This window comes from Arachis stenosperma, chromosome 1 (genome assembly GCF_014773155.1).
Source record: "Arachis stenosperma cultivar V10309 chromosome 1, arast.V10309.gnm1.PFL2, whole genome shotgun sequence".
NCBI lineage: Eukaryota > Viridiplantae > Streptophyta > Magnoliopsida > Fabales > Fabaceae > Arachis > Arachis stenosperma.
The window spans coordinates 1,468,333-1,483,595 of NC_080377.1; the positions used below are offsets into that span (position 1 = coordinate 1,468,333).

At 31.0% G+C, this 15,263-nt stretch overlaps 1 protein-coding gene across 1 annotated transcript; it reads right to left on the bottom strand.

Moving 5' to 3' along the window:
* Positions 1-8,727: 8,727 nt before the first annotated feature.
* LOC130965207 (probable methyltransferase PMT27) lies at positions 8,728-14,818 on the bottom strand. The gene is made up of 8 exons (XM_057889940.1): positions 13,928-14,818; positions 13,702-13,851; positions 13,206-13,476; positions 12,861-12,971; positions 12,608-12,782; positions 11,915-12,181; positions 11,069-11,275; positions 8,728-8,938 (listed from the first exon to the last, which is right to left on the bottom strand). Exons 1-8 carry the CDS (start codon positions 14,816-14,818, stop codon positions 8,728-8,730), a joined length of 2,283 nt encoding a protein of 760 aa, XP_057745923.1.
* Between the last annotated feature and the right edge of the window lie 445 nt (positions 14,819-15,263).

The window sequence follows — 15,263 nt, forward strand, 5'->3', positions numbered from 1 at the left end:
ATACACCCAAAGATCAGCAAGATACACCCATTGATAATAGTGAGATACACCCCTAGATATTATTCAGAGCATGCGTATAGATATTAGTCAGATCACTCAACCATGCTTCAAATCAAGCCACATTACAAGGTTAAGTAGTATACACACCCCCAATCTACGGAATAAACCCCCAAAAATCAACACAATAGCAGGAGAACTTAGAACAACAACGTAGAATGACGTAGAACTTAGAAGAACGACGTAGAACTTAGAACATTATAACAAAGAAGCAAGAATAATAGTAAACCCTAGAAGAACGACGTAGAAGAAAAGTAAAATATACAGGAATCTTAATGGACTTACGTTGAGTATTGTTGCTTTGTTTTCTCTTCAGATTCTTTACGGAGAGTTGATGGTGTTTGATGGAGGGTCGAACAACGATTTGTATATTTTGGACTTTGATTTTCGCTCGAAAATGGGAGGGTTTCCTTGTTTTCAAAGCGCCTTGAGAAGTGGAAGAAGTGGAAGAAGTGGAAGAGTCTGCCATACGTAACCGTTTGAGTGTTGAGCGCGTGATTTTGACGCGCCATGTTATCTCTCTTCATGCGCGTGAGTTCTATTTGGGCTGGGCCAACTTGTAAGCTTGTAAACTTGTATGTGTAGCAGGCCCGAATAGAAAAAGTTCATTCATGAATAAGTCTAAAGATATTTATAAACGAGTAAATATTTAAATTAGTTTTTAAAAAATTTAAATTAAATGTTTTGATTTTTAATATCTTTTTATTTATTAGAAATCTTCGAGATTATTCTTGTTGAATAGACTAATTCTTTTATTGTTTTTAATCAAACTTTTAATATGTCTATTAAAAAAAATAAATCCTACACAAATTTTATTTTAAGTACATTAAATTCTAAAATTTAAGACAATTTAGTCTCTTTCCAAACAAGAAGAGACGACCAAACAGACGTGAATAACTTTCGAGAACTTACATAAAATAGAAATTTACTTAGAGTAATTCTTAAATTAATTAATATTCATTAACTTACAATTTTTTTTAACAAATGTTATATTTATTTGATCTATATTTTTATAATAATATTTAAAAAGTACCAAAAAAGATTAGAACAAAATTTAATCTCTAATTTTTCTATTTTTTAAAATAATTTAATTATTCACAATAATTTTTTTTAAAATTCACCTAACAAAAAATTAGTAAATTTTAAAGATAAATTTTTTTAATAATACTGGTAAAAAATTGTATTAAAATTTAATTTTTAAAATTTTATTTAGAATATATATTTAATATTTAATATCTAATTTTTTGTCGCATTTTAAAAATTTTCAGGTCATTAATATATTTTAAAATTATTTTTACCAATAATAAAAAATTTTAAACAGAATTTATTTATTTATTTATTTTCAAATAAAAAATCGAGATATTATATAAAATTAAAAAAATAAATTTGAATATATAAAACATAAAATTTTAGGTAAAAACTCAAGTGCAGTCGATTTTATTGTGAAGTTGAAAGTGGAGAACTATTAGATGATTTAACTAATTTGACTAAATTTTTATAAAATGACTCTCAACTATCAACTTCAACTACAAGTGAGTTTCCACCAAAATTTTAATTAAATTTAAATATTAAAATTATCATATTTAATATAAATTTTATAAAATTAATTAATTTATTTAAAATCATAATATCAAAATATTTTAAGAGAATACCAATAGAAGAGGAAGTTGATGGGAGGATTATCATCCGATATAAAATGATGAGGAGCGGACAGAACAGGAGCAATAGAAACAATTGAGAGGGTAAAATAATAGAATGAGGCGGTGTTGGCGATGAGAGCAGGAGCCTGCTCCTGTTTCACGCAAAAGCTCCTCCCTTTCAATCGCAACAATACTCTTCCTCTTCACCAATCACCCTCACCCTTCTTTCTCCGCATGGCATCTCAGGGTGCACGCGCCTCCATTACACCCGCGTCGCACCCAATCCAACCCAAACCCGAGGCTGACAAGAAGCCCGATCCGGCGCCGCACAATTCCCTCAAAGATATCCCTCCGCCGCCGGAGAAGCCGGATCCCGGCGATTGTTGCGGCAGCGGTTGCGTCCCTTGCGTTTGGGATACGTACTACGACGAGCTCGAAGAATACAATAGACTTTACAAACAGGACCCTAACCACAAACCCTAGTACTATTTTTTTTCCTATCTTTTTCACATTTTACCCTAGTTTTTAAATTAGAAAATCACAATTCACAATTCACATGTCACAATTCAAAGGTTTGTTGTAACAATACGCCCATTCTTTCAAGATTGCGATCTTGACGTTGTTGTATGGATCTTTTATTTATAAATTGTCTGGTTGTAGAACATAGTTTCGTGAACATAGAATGAATGAGTTTGTTTTTTATGTTCTTTATTCTTAATTGTCAGATTCATATGAGTATAATTTTGTTTTTTTTATGATTAGAAAGATAGATTCCAGGAACATTCCTTGTGTTTGAATGATATCTGAACTTATTTGTTTATTTAATTTTCTGAGCCATGAATTGCATGGTGCGGAAGGAGAATAAATCTCTCTGCATTTTAGCATTGCATAATTCCCAGGCTCAATAATGATGGGTTATGGGGATTCTCTATCAATGCTTATATAAAATAATTTTGGAGTTTTATAGTTCTCTGAGAACTTTGGTAGTTCTTTGGGGTTCGGGAACTCCTACAGTTCTCTTCACCCTGAATGACACCCTGCTTGCCTTAAAATTAGTTTGAGTTTAAAATAACTTATTATGAATGCTTTAAAATCATTGTGAAAGAAATTATTATTTTTCTCTTATTGAAAACTCTCTGAATATTGAGCTCTTATTCAATTCATGAGCCTCAAGCTCTCTGTTCAGGGTTGCTGCAGTATAGTGAACTGTGTTGGTTCATGATGTTTTGAACTTTATTGCTCCTTGCGTTGGTGGTTCGTTTTCTTGTTTCAGCTTATTGTTGCTGCAATATCTTTATGCATAATCTGAAATTGATTCTTATTATGATAACACTTTTTTGAATTTCCTACTCTGTGCTTGCCATGTTGTTCTCTCTTTTTGTTCAGGAAAGTGGTGTAGGTAAAATTTTTAAGTTTTCATGCATTTGATTGATGTATTTGGATTTTGGAGTTCAAAAACTTATTTGTTCCATGGATGCTCGCCCTTTCTCATATTTTAATAAGTACTTAAGGACATTTGCTTGAGAAAACCCATTTTTTGTTCCATGCTTTTATTTGTAGTTATGAATTTTATGGTGTTTGTTTTACTTTTACACCTCAAAATGTTGCTGGGGGCAGGGTGTGCATTTTAGCATTGCATAATTCCCTAGCTCAATAATTATGGGTTATGGGAATTCTCTATCAATAATGCTTATATAGAACAATTTTGGAGTTTTATAGTTCTCTGAGAACTTTTGTAGTTCTTGGGGTTCGGGAACTCCTACATTTCTTGTTTCTACCCTGACACCATCCTTGTCTTTGGATAAACTTATTTTGAGCTTAAAATAATTTATAATCAATCCAATCCTTGTCTTTGAAGATGTTTGTTAATTAGATGATGCTAACGTAGAATTCAGTTTGGAACCTTATTGTTCCATGCATTGGTGATTTATTGTTTTTTTTTTCAACTTATTATTGCCACAAAATCTTTATGCATAATCTGAAGTTGAATTTTGTTATGAAAGAACATTTTGAATTTCCTATTTCTGTGCTTGCTATGTTGTCTCTCCTTTTTGTTAAGGAAAGTGCAAGAGGTAATTGTGTGTGAGGGAGCAACCTGCAATTTGTGCTTTAAGGAGTAGTGAAAGTTTTGAAGTAGTAAGCTTTTAAGTTTTCATGCATTGATTTCCCCCCTTGATTCCTTGAGAGATAAGTTTAAGTTCCGGTACATCACAATAGAATGAACCCTAAGCATAAGCGTCATCAAACATTCCACATCTCGCAACATTATTATTTCTGCAACACCAGCATCTTCCATTGCCGTCTCTATAAGTCCACAGATCAGCCCCATGTTTTCTTTTCTTTGCATAACCTGGGCAGCTACTTCCCCTCTGAACTCGTTGTTACAAGCTTGCATCTTGATGTGTTATTTTGTCAAACGTTATTAATGGTTGGTTGAGTAAATTAATCGTTGACTAGACATTTACGTCATTTGTCAAATGGAGTATATCTTTAAAGGGTCATTTTGTCTTTACACTTATGTTGGATGTCATTTTATCAAAATCTGAATCTTTGGAAGGCACAAAATGGTTATTTACTTATACGTTAATTAAGATGATGAAGGCGGAGAGTCAATCATAAGAACATGGCATAAGAATCTTAAATAAAACATACACACAACAACTTCCTATTGAAGCATAAATACTAGTATACTAAATCGTAATTCATATCTCTAGAGAAAGTAGTGGGTTTATTCAAATTTTTTTTCTTTAATTATTTAATAAAGTGTGATTTTTTATCATTTAATATCTTTTCTCAATGTTTTTTTTAGTTTTACTTGAAAATATAAAATAAAAAAATTATATTTTACCAAATAATTGAGAAAAAAAATCGAGAGGATCTATCTTGTCGTAAAAAGATATATCAACTTAATAAGAATAAATATAAATCTATAATTCAAGAGGGAGAACACTTATGTACATAATTACTCAATAGTCTAGTCACCAAAAAAAAAAAAAATTACTCAATAATCTTATACGAAGTTAAATAGGAAGAGTTGTTGACAAAGGATAAACGAGTTAGTATTTAGGTAGATAGGTATATGTATAAATTGGTAGTTTGGTACAGACTCCTCATTAATCATATCAAAGAAATTTATGTTTCCTCTATGTGAGTAATTAAGGTTGCCTTTAAAAGGGTGACTAAGATTTGGACATAGATTGAGACAGAAATTGAAAGATAGATACTAAATTAAGTTTTTGTATTATGTTTGATATAAAATGTGTATGATTTTATTATGTCTTATTTTTTTTCCGTTTAAGATAAAAATACACTGAAATAAGTAAATTTATTGAAATATCTTTACTAACTCTAATATGACTATAGTAACGCAAAGTCACTATGGGATTATGCGTCGTCGAGCCCCCTCTCCCCTATGCTTCTAGCCCTTCCTCTCGGAGAGGCTATAGAGGCAAGTGAGATTGGCGGGATGGTGGTGGCGGCGGTGGTGAGATCTGTTCTGCGGTGGTAAGATTAGAGAGAAATGTTCGGATGTGCCGAAGATATTGTCAGCGTCGATGAGCCGGTGCCACTGGAACCATCGCTCCACAGGAAAAAGGGAAGATGTAGTTAGACTTGAACTTTAAAAAGTTGAATAAGGATATTTTTGAAAATAAATGTTATTAAAGTTTTAATCACCGTCTCTAAAATTTTAGTTTTCTGTGCTCTTATTTTCTAGAAGTATTGAGAGAATAAAGATCCAATCCAGCTCTTGTCCAAAACAAGGGACAATTTAGCCCTTAAGTTTTCTATTTTAGGATAATACAATCTTTGTATTAAAAATCTGTTAAATAGTAACGAAAATTAGTTTTGTGAATGTTCTATTTGTAATTTATAGGGGTTTTAAACTCTCAAACTATTAATAAGTTTATTTTTAAAAAGTTTTTTCATTGGTAGTGGTTAAGTGGAAAAAGATTATTATTGAAAATGATGTAGTAAGAAAAAAAAGTAATTACAGTACGAAGATCTTTTAAAGAAAAAAATAGTATCGAACAAAAAATGAAATAAGATAGCATTAATGTTGATGATATTTGTATTGGTGATAATGATAATAGAGAAGATAACGATGGTAATAAAGTATTGTTACATAATAGAAATAGTAGAGGTAGAAGTGATAATGATGAGAATGAAGAAGGTGATGGTCATAGCTGGTTATATTGTTGAAAACAACAATGGGGTTTAAAATTTCCACAAATTATAAATAAATTAAAATTTCTACAAAACTAATTTTCGTTACTATTTAATAAATTTTTTAATAGAAAAACCGTATTATCCTAAATAAAAAAGTTGAAGACCGAAGTGTCCTTTTTTGGATAAAAGGTACCTTGTCTTTTCGTAAAAATAAACAAAAATAGATTGGATCTAGACTTTTTGTGTTCAGAGATTAAAACTAATTTAGTTTTAATTTCTGATTACGGAATACAATAAATTCTAGTATTCCAATATCAGTATCAATAACTCAAAACAAACTTTATCTAAAGGAACATTAGTTAGTAAAAGTGAAAGGAAAACATCACCATCTAAACAGATCTTTAACCTCGTTTAGTAGAGGTATATGCAACAACGAGTCTTCATTGCATATACCATGCGTCATAGACTCATCTACATCATTTCAATCTCACTTGTCGATGTCGAGATTGGTTGCTGCTGGTAACGTTGGACATTACCAAAATTTGACTCATGAGCTCATAGTCAAGGGAAGCATTCATCATTCACATATGTGTGACTTTTACTGCTTGTACCTTGTGAACTCCTTGATGAGTTTCTCTGTTGTATAACCTATTAAGACAAGCAGAAATTATAAAAACGCAATAAAGATCATAATTTAACATAAGAACACCACAAATGGCATTTACGCTAAGACTAGTGGGTGTATGATACAACACCAAAATTCATTTGTTTTGGAATTCAAGAAACAAAAAATGATTCAGGCAATATTTTTAAATCCAAAATGTTGTTTCAACAATTCATTGTTGATTGTTTCGGTATGGTTGAGTCTTAAAAACTTATTTCTAACAGAATGGATTAAAAGAACATAAGCAAGGACTAGAAGAAGATATGGAGCACGGTGACTCTGATCGATCATCAGTTAGATCTAGAATTCTTTTGTCGTCTTCTTTCATTGGTATAGTAGAAGACACATGTTTGATAATTGTCAAAATGGGAATTTCTAATTGCTGGTTAAAGTTTTAGAGGTATACTAAACGTACTCATATTCCTAAAACTCAAGTGCAGTTGAAGTGGATAACTGAGAGTCGGTTAGATAATTTGACTGATTTGACTAAATTTTTATCTAACAACTTTCAACTATTAACTTCACGTGAAGTGAGTTTCCACTGTCCTATCAATGTGTTGGCGAATTATATATATTAATAAATATATATTTTAAAATCTTATTTTTTACCTTTCTTCTTTATTAGGTTGCACAATTGAATTTAAAAAATGGAATTTGTCACTCACACACACGTATATATATATATATATATATATATATATATATTACTTCAAAATACATTTAAGCTCCAATCTATTGAATTATTGACGAGCTTATATATGCCGAGTTGACAAGCTAAGACTTATCCATATCACTTTTTTATAGAAGAAAAAGCTTACATTCTTAGAAAAGTAAAATGGCACTTACCATTCTTATATTATATAGCGCTCTCATAATAGAATCATTAAAATTGTTAATAATAATCAAACTGAATTCTTATATATTGTTTAATTAATATTTAGAAAATGATGAATTTCATAACACATTTCCTAAATATTAAAAATTGTAAGTATAACTTTTACAATTGATTGGTATCATTATTCACTCACATAAATAATATTATTATTTTTTTTGTTCTCAGACTCACCAACAACACACTCATTAAGTAGAAGAGAATTTCTGATAACTCAATACATTTTTATTTATATGAATAGATAATTAGCAACATAGATATATTAATGAGTTATAACTCAAATGACATAATCTTTTTATACTCTCTTAAAAAGTTATAGATTTAAATCTTTCTATTTTTGATAAAAAAGACTAGCAACATAGATATAAAGTCTCTGTATAAATAAATTTTTATAATAAAATAATAACTTATAATAATTAAGCATGAGTTGAAATGGAGGTGATGAAACTTATAAAAAGTTCAACTTGCTATACACTAGTTGTCTTTGATAAGCTTGATGAGCACTCACCAGTCACGACTATATATCTAGTCACTATTGTTGATTACTTTTAATTTGTCATTAGTATGTAATAAAATTTTGCAACTCATATTTGACTATTATATTCTAAACACTTATAACACATTGTAAGTAACTTTTAACATTTTTTAATCTTTTAGGATTTTGTAAAAAATATTATATAAGTTGTAAATTCTCAAATTTTTTGACAATTTGATAATGTGCGGAGTCTTTTAGGTTTTTGTTCTTTAATCCAATTTGACAACTTATCTTACGATTATTCATAATGATTCTAATAATATGGAAGTAGGTAGTGGATACAAAATTGATTTATTTTATCCAACAAAAATTATCTCTAATTAATTAGAATTAGATTTTTGAGATTTTGGATGATCGATACGAGATGGACGGCTAAATCTCGATCTCTATACTTTGGAGGAACAAAAAAAAAAAAAGGTCGATGGTTTAAGAATTATTGTCCAGTAGCAATTATACATACATGCATGTTCCATGATGGCGTTAAGGATGTTTATGTTGTCATATACATTATATAAACCAGTTCAATTAACTCGGAAAATACTTTAATATACAAGACTACACTATTTGCATTTGATGACTAGTTTAGTTTTATTAAATAATGTATAGCAGTAAAAATTAACTAACTCGGAATGAAATCTTTGAACACAATGTCATTTTACACTAACAACTGTAAAATCTCTATCTATTGAGTGATTGGTGTAGTAGGTGAATGATACACACCAGTAAAAAATTGTAACTATATATTGTGGGCAACAAAATTTGATGATAATGATTAGAAGAGTGATATAAAAGAGGTGGGTCTCCAATAGCCTTTTTTGGCAAAGAGCACTCCTTCTTGGTCTTTGGATAAGGTTACTTCCCAATGCAGAGATTTTAACAAACTTTCCACTTCGCTAATGGCGTTGGATTCATCACGGACAACCAAGCTACCTCCTGGTCTCACTATTCTATCAACTTCTACTATAACAGGACCAAGTTTGCACCTGGACAACCCAAAATATCATAACAAAAATGAGTGACTCAATTTCTATGAAAGTTTAAAATGCTGATAAATTTAAGAGTAGTGCTAGGGAGAAGCATACAATGTGTATAATGGACTAAATCTTTGGTCCATGAATAAAATGAACATCACTCATATTATCCAGAATAACCATCCAGATACTAGATAATAAACATTTCATGTTATAAAACCACTCATCTCAAAAGCTTAAGCTGATTTTGGGTTTTACCAAGGAACGAACTCTTAACCTTTCGGATCTAAAATTCTAATACCACATCATGATCCCACTCATCCATAGTAGCTAGAATCTCGATTTAACTCTTAAAATCTTCCGATATTACGATTTTAAATGAGTTTATCGAGTTTACGAAATTTGTACTAAGTCTGACGATTTTACGATTTAAATCTTGTTAAGATTTTACGTTTTATGTTTTTTATTTACTTTTCCGATTTCACGTAAAATCTCGATTTTCTCTACCTTGCACTCATCCCAAAAGCGTAACCTGACAGGATAATGTAGTACTAATAGTCATATCTCTAATACTGCCTAAACTTCCATTATACACATTGTACGCTTAAACCATTGGATTTTGTATTCAAGAAATATAGTTTTTATGTGATAAAAATACGTAAATAATAATTTTATTTAGAAAAATGCTATTTGAACATCAAAATCAGCTACTAAAATTAGCTATCAAAGTATTTGTATATAAATACATATGTGGTTTTTTTAATTTATTTTTATCATAGTGTATTTATATTTTAATATGTATTTTATACTAGTGGCTGATTTTGGTGGCTGATTTTTATGTAAAGATAGCATAACCCTTTTATTTATATGTAGATTTGTCAATAATATTCTAAATTTTGACAATTTTTTATTTTTTATAAATACAAAACTAATTTGATTTATTTATAGTCTTTTGTCTATATTTTAAATTTTTATGGATAAAAATAGTAGAATTACTATATTAATGCTTTCATGGATGCTATGGTGCAAACAAAAATTTAATTTTGATCACATGCTATTACTATATATATGCATACTATATGCAACTGAAATAAGAATGAAAGAAAAGAAAAATAATTAGACCAAAGAACAAAAAAAAGTGTATGTGGCTTTCTTTTTTAATAAAATGCTGATAAATTTAATTATAAATGAATGAAATTAGTTTTGTATTCAAGAAATATGGTTTTTATATGATAAAAATATGTAAATAATAATATTATTCATGTATAGATTTGTCAATATTCTAAATTTTAACAATTTTTTGTCTTTTATAAATACAAAATAGGGTTTAGAGTTTAATTTTTTGTCAACCTTCTAAACTTTTATAGATGTAAATAGTAGTTTACTTGAAGTTGTCATATTATTGCTTTCATGGATCCTATGCTGCAAACAAAAATTTAAGGTTAAATTATACAGTTGATCTCTATATTTTTAGTAAAATTGTAAATTAGTCTTTACATTTTAAAAGTTTGTAATTAGGTCCCTAAAGAGAATTAAAATTTACAATTTAATTTCTGTCGTTCAAAAGTGTTTGATTATATGCTAAGAATATTTTGTTAAATCAAATACTTTTTAAATGGTGGGAGATTAAATTGTAAATTTTAATTCTCTTTAAGGACTTAATTATAAACTTTTAAAATGTATGGACTAATTTACAATTTTACCAAAAAATATAGAGACCAAATGTGTAATTTAACCAAAATTTAATTTTGATCAAATCATATTACTGTATTTATGCATAATTGCATACTATATGCAACTGAAATAAGATTGAAAGAAAAGAAAACAATTAGACCAAAGAACAAAGTGTATGTGGCTTTTTTTTAATAAAATTAGTTTTTTTTTAGAAGAGTGATTTAACAAAAAATGCTGCATACGATAGATGTGATTTAATAGTTTGGTATAGGATGAGAGATTTAACAGAAAACGCCATCTAAAATGTAATTTTTTTTTTTACACAACACTAAGTTTCAAATATCATATGTTTGTAACCTAATTTAGGGTCTCATAATTTTGTATCAAATACTCAATTTGATTTAATTGTAGTATATGCTTTTTGTTTACTTGAAATATTGTTACTATAAATTGATGTATTTGGTGAACATAAATGGATACCTATTCTTTAGCTTTGAGAAGAGCTGATCTGCATGTAGAAGATCATAAGTTCTTGGATAGGTGCTAAAGGATTCACACCAATCATGATAAATTCCAATTAGACCACGCTCATAGATAATAGGAAGTGTGTCCGGAGAATCAATGTTCACCACATTGAACACCCAAAGTTGAAGATCCCTTAGAGCTGCAGCAAATCTACAAAAAAAAATTGAACATTAATAACTACCCCAGAATGCTCTCGCCAATAACACTGGAATAATAGCGGGTAGAGAATAAAAAATGTTAACACAGATCTAAAAAGAATTGTACTTTACATTACAGGGTTCTATTTAGACAGTCTAACTTAATAATTATATTAGTGGCTGTTTTCACGGATTGAATATGTGATTTTAAGATCATATGGAGACAATTCAACCGTTATTTTAAGACTCTTTTTTGGCTTTAATTATTAATTATATCTAGACAAATCTAAAAGAGTCGTACTTTAAATGATTTTATTTAGACAGTCTAACTTAATAATTATATTAGTGGCTGTTTTTACAGATTGAATTCATGGTTTTAAGATCATACGGAGACAACTTAACCGTTACTCTAAGATTCTTTTTCGGCTTTGATTATTAATTATATCTAGACATATCTAAAAAGAGTTGTACTTTACAAAATTCTATCTAGACGGTCTAACTTAATAATTATATTAGTGGCTGTTTTCACATATTGAATCCGTGATCTTAAGATCACACGGAGACAACTCAACCATTATTCCAAGACTCTTTTTCGGCTTTGATTATTAATTAATGCAGTTTAATTAAGTATAATAAATAAAGGTGTAGGTACCCGCCATAAACAGCTCGCATGTCCATGACATTTCTGATATTAGACCAACTAACACCATTATTGCTAAGCTCGTCTATAACATCTTTCCAACGTTGATCTTCTTCTACAAAATCTTGAGGAAGTGGTTTTCCGAATATCCCTACTTGAGAGTCGCTTAACCAGTATGGAGCTTTATGTAGCCTTTCCGGCCATGCTTCAGGCCATTCGGCTCCTCTCTCACTCTTCTCGCCTGGCAACTTGTGAAGGCATGCTTGTAGTGGTACGTACCTGTAATATTAATATTTCATAAAACTTTTTATTTACAAAATAAAAATAAAAATATAGAAAATTGTGATATTAATTTTAACAATATATCTTTTAAGTATTATTAAAGTGTTATAGTCAATATAAAAAGACAACTACTCTTATGAAGATGCCAAAAACATTTTTTTATGATAATTCTTATTTAAAAAGTGTAACTTATTTATTTTGCAACACTTTAAATAAAGGTAACACTTTTACTTCAAATAAAATCAAACCCTACAATCTATCATCTAATCTATTATCTAATGGTCAAAATAATATATTTTCACATAATGACAATCATTAAATCTTCATTGGAATAGTCACAGTATAAAAATCCTTAACAATAAGAGTAATAACTCCAATCAATATAAAAATCCTTAGCATGCAATTAGAAATTTCGAAAATTACCAGGCAGCATTTGGGTCATCATCATCTTTGCACATAGGAGGTTCATTTTCCTCCCTTTGCTCATAGCATTCGTTGGACACAGGTTTTCGGAAGAAAGCAGCACCAACTTGGTTCAATGTATCATTTTTTATGGTCACCAGCTCCCAGCACATGGCTTTCGTTAGAGCAGACATTTCTACAAGAAAATAACAAGCCGTAATTAAGTCCCTATAATAGAAATGAGAAAGAGAATTAAGGAGGTTTGTTATCGTACGCTTCCATATTTCAACATCTTCTTTGAGCGTCTGGTACACAGGAGTAGCAGACCAAACAAAGAAACCCCCTGGCCTCAAAACACGGTTCAATTCCAAAAGCAGCAAGCCACCTAAATGATTTATGTATGTAAATTTTGATAAATATAAATATAAATGATATGCAAGAAAAGATATAGGTTGTGTTTCTGAAACACGTTGGAGAGAATAAAAATGCATTTCAATATTTTGAATGTTGTTCTTTGATGTTATGTTTGGCAACTTTTCTTCTCTGAACGCCAATGTGATTCTGCATCCCAAAAGCCCTTTCATTAAAAACAAGAAATTATAGTAAGAAGAAAGCGTACCATCTTCATGCCAAGGTACACGACAACGTGCACAATGGACAAGATCAAAGACGCGACCGGGGAATTGGAGCCTTTGGGTACCCATGACAGCTGATAAGGCTGGTATCCCTCTCTCAAGGGCGAACTGCACTTGTGCTTCATGCTCATCTTTCGGTGCAAATGACATTGCAATTACATCTCTTTCAAATAGATAACCTCCAAAACTACCCACCCCACACCCAACATCCAATATCACCCTTGTGTGTTTTCCCCATGCAATCCCTGCTTCCGCCTGCAATGCAAATCACCAATTACCCACTTCTTAATATAATTACTACAACTTTATTAAATTTTGGCCAGTATGTAACTAGCAAAAAAAAGTGAGCCATTGGATAAAATCTCACACCATTAAAATCATCATTGATAATTATTTGATGGCTACAAATCACAAAAGTTGCTGGCCCTAACACTCCTCTTACTACATTATCTTACAACAAAGAAACCATCCTAATTGTACCTTTTGAAGAAAATCAATGTAGTGGAGAGCTCCATGGATAAACTGGGTGCCACCTCCTGGAAATGTCAAGAATTCACCCGTTAACTTCACCCAATTCTGGTGCCCCTTCACCTCTGCCAGCTTTGTGTGTGGTATATTATGGTACCATATCTATTTTAACATGAAAAACTGAAATTAGAAAATTAAATCTCATTATCATCATATGTTAATCTAACAATGGCGTCACCTTATCTCTGCTGCTAGGCCATGGTATGTGTTCTTTGTAACCGTTTGGAAGTGGAACTAAGCAAGTAGGTGCATCCTCAGGGCAATGGCGTTCCCTATGCTCATAGTGTTTCCTATGTGAATACTTGAGATACTTTTCATTATCCAAACACGGTATAAAATCAAATCCTGCAGTTACATTGCATAGATGCCACTCCAAATCGTTGTTATTATCATCATCACCCTTTGCTTCCTCCTTCTTTGACGCTTTCTTTCTTTTCTTCTCTGCTTCCTCTGTACTATCGTCGTTTTCCCCTTTATCCTCTCTCAACTGCTTCTCATTCTCTTGTTCGTCATTACCTAACGAGCTTTGTTCTTGGCTCTCGCCTCCACCGGTGTCCACATTATTATTCTGAGACTCCATACTTTGTTCTTGATTTTCTTCATCCTTCTTGCTTGCTTTAATCTGATTGTTGTTATCATTGTCTGAGGAACCATTTTCGTTTGACTCTGATGATGCTTCGTTCTGAGTTGATGATAACAGGGCGCCATCATCAGAATTGTTATTGTCTGATGAACCATTTTCGTTTGATTCAGATTCTTCGCTTTTTGTTATGCCGTCAGATGAATCATCTTGGTTGTTGTTAACGGGTTGATCGGATGATTCGTCTGAGTTGTCATTGTTGTTGTTGTTGGTGTTAGTTACGGATTCAAGGAGTTCTTCTTCGGTGTTATCAATGGCGGTGTGGGTGGTTATGGTTGCGCGTTTAGGTGATGAGACCATAGAGTTGGAAGCTACCATCCATACACCGAAGACACATAGTGCAACGAAGACTAGTGCTGTAACGGTTGAAGTGTAAGATGTTGATGATGGCCTCTTATTGCCACGTCCCTTCGAAAACGCTGGCGCCATTGATGTTGAGCTCAAACCTTTCCTTGTTGTTTGAAGGAAGAAGGACGGGTAGGCAAAAACAAAGAAAGAGAAAATTTGAGTTTGTGTGTGAGAGAGAGAATGTGTTAGTTTTCAGAGAGATTCTAGTGGTATTTGCGGTGGAAAATGCAGGAAAATAGTTTGTGTTTGTAGAAGTATGAGTGATCCAAAGGAGTAGGAGTAGGAAATTTGTTGAGACAGTTTGGGGTTCTATATTAAGGAGTGGGGGAGACAACAAAAAGGAATAACAGGGGTGCACTTATAGAATATGTCGGCTTGATTTATTTCATTTACTTTCGTTTGATTGGCTGCCAAATCTGTTGGTAGTGAGACCTATCTAATATATTAAAATGAACACACTAAGAAGCCACTAGAATATTTGTATAATGTGTATAATGAGTTAAAAAATTAAATATCATTACATTAT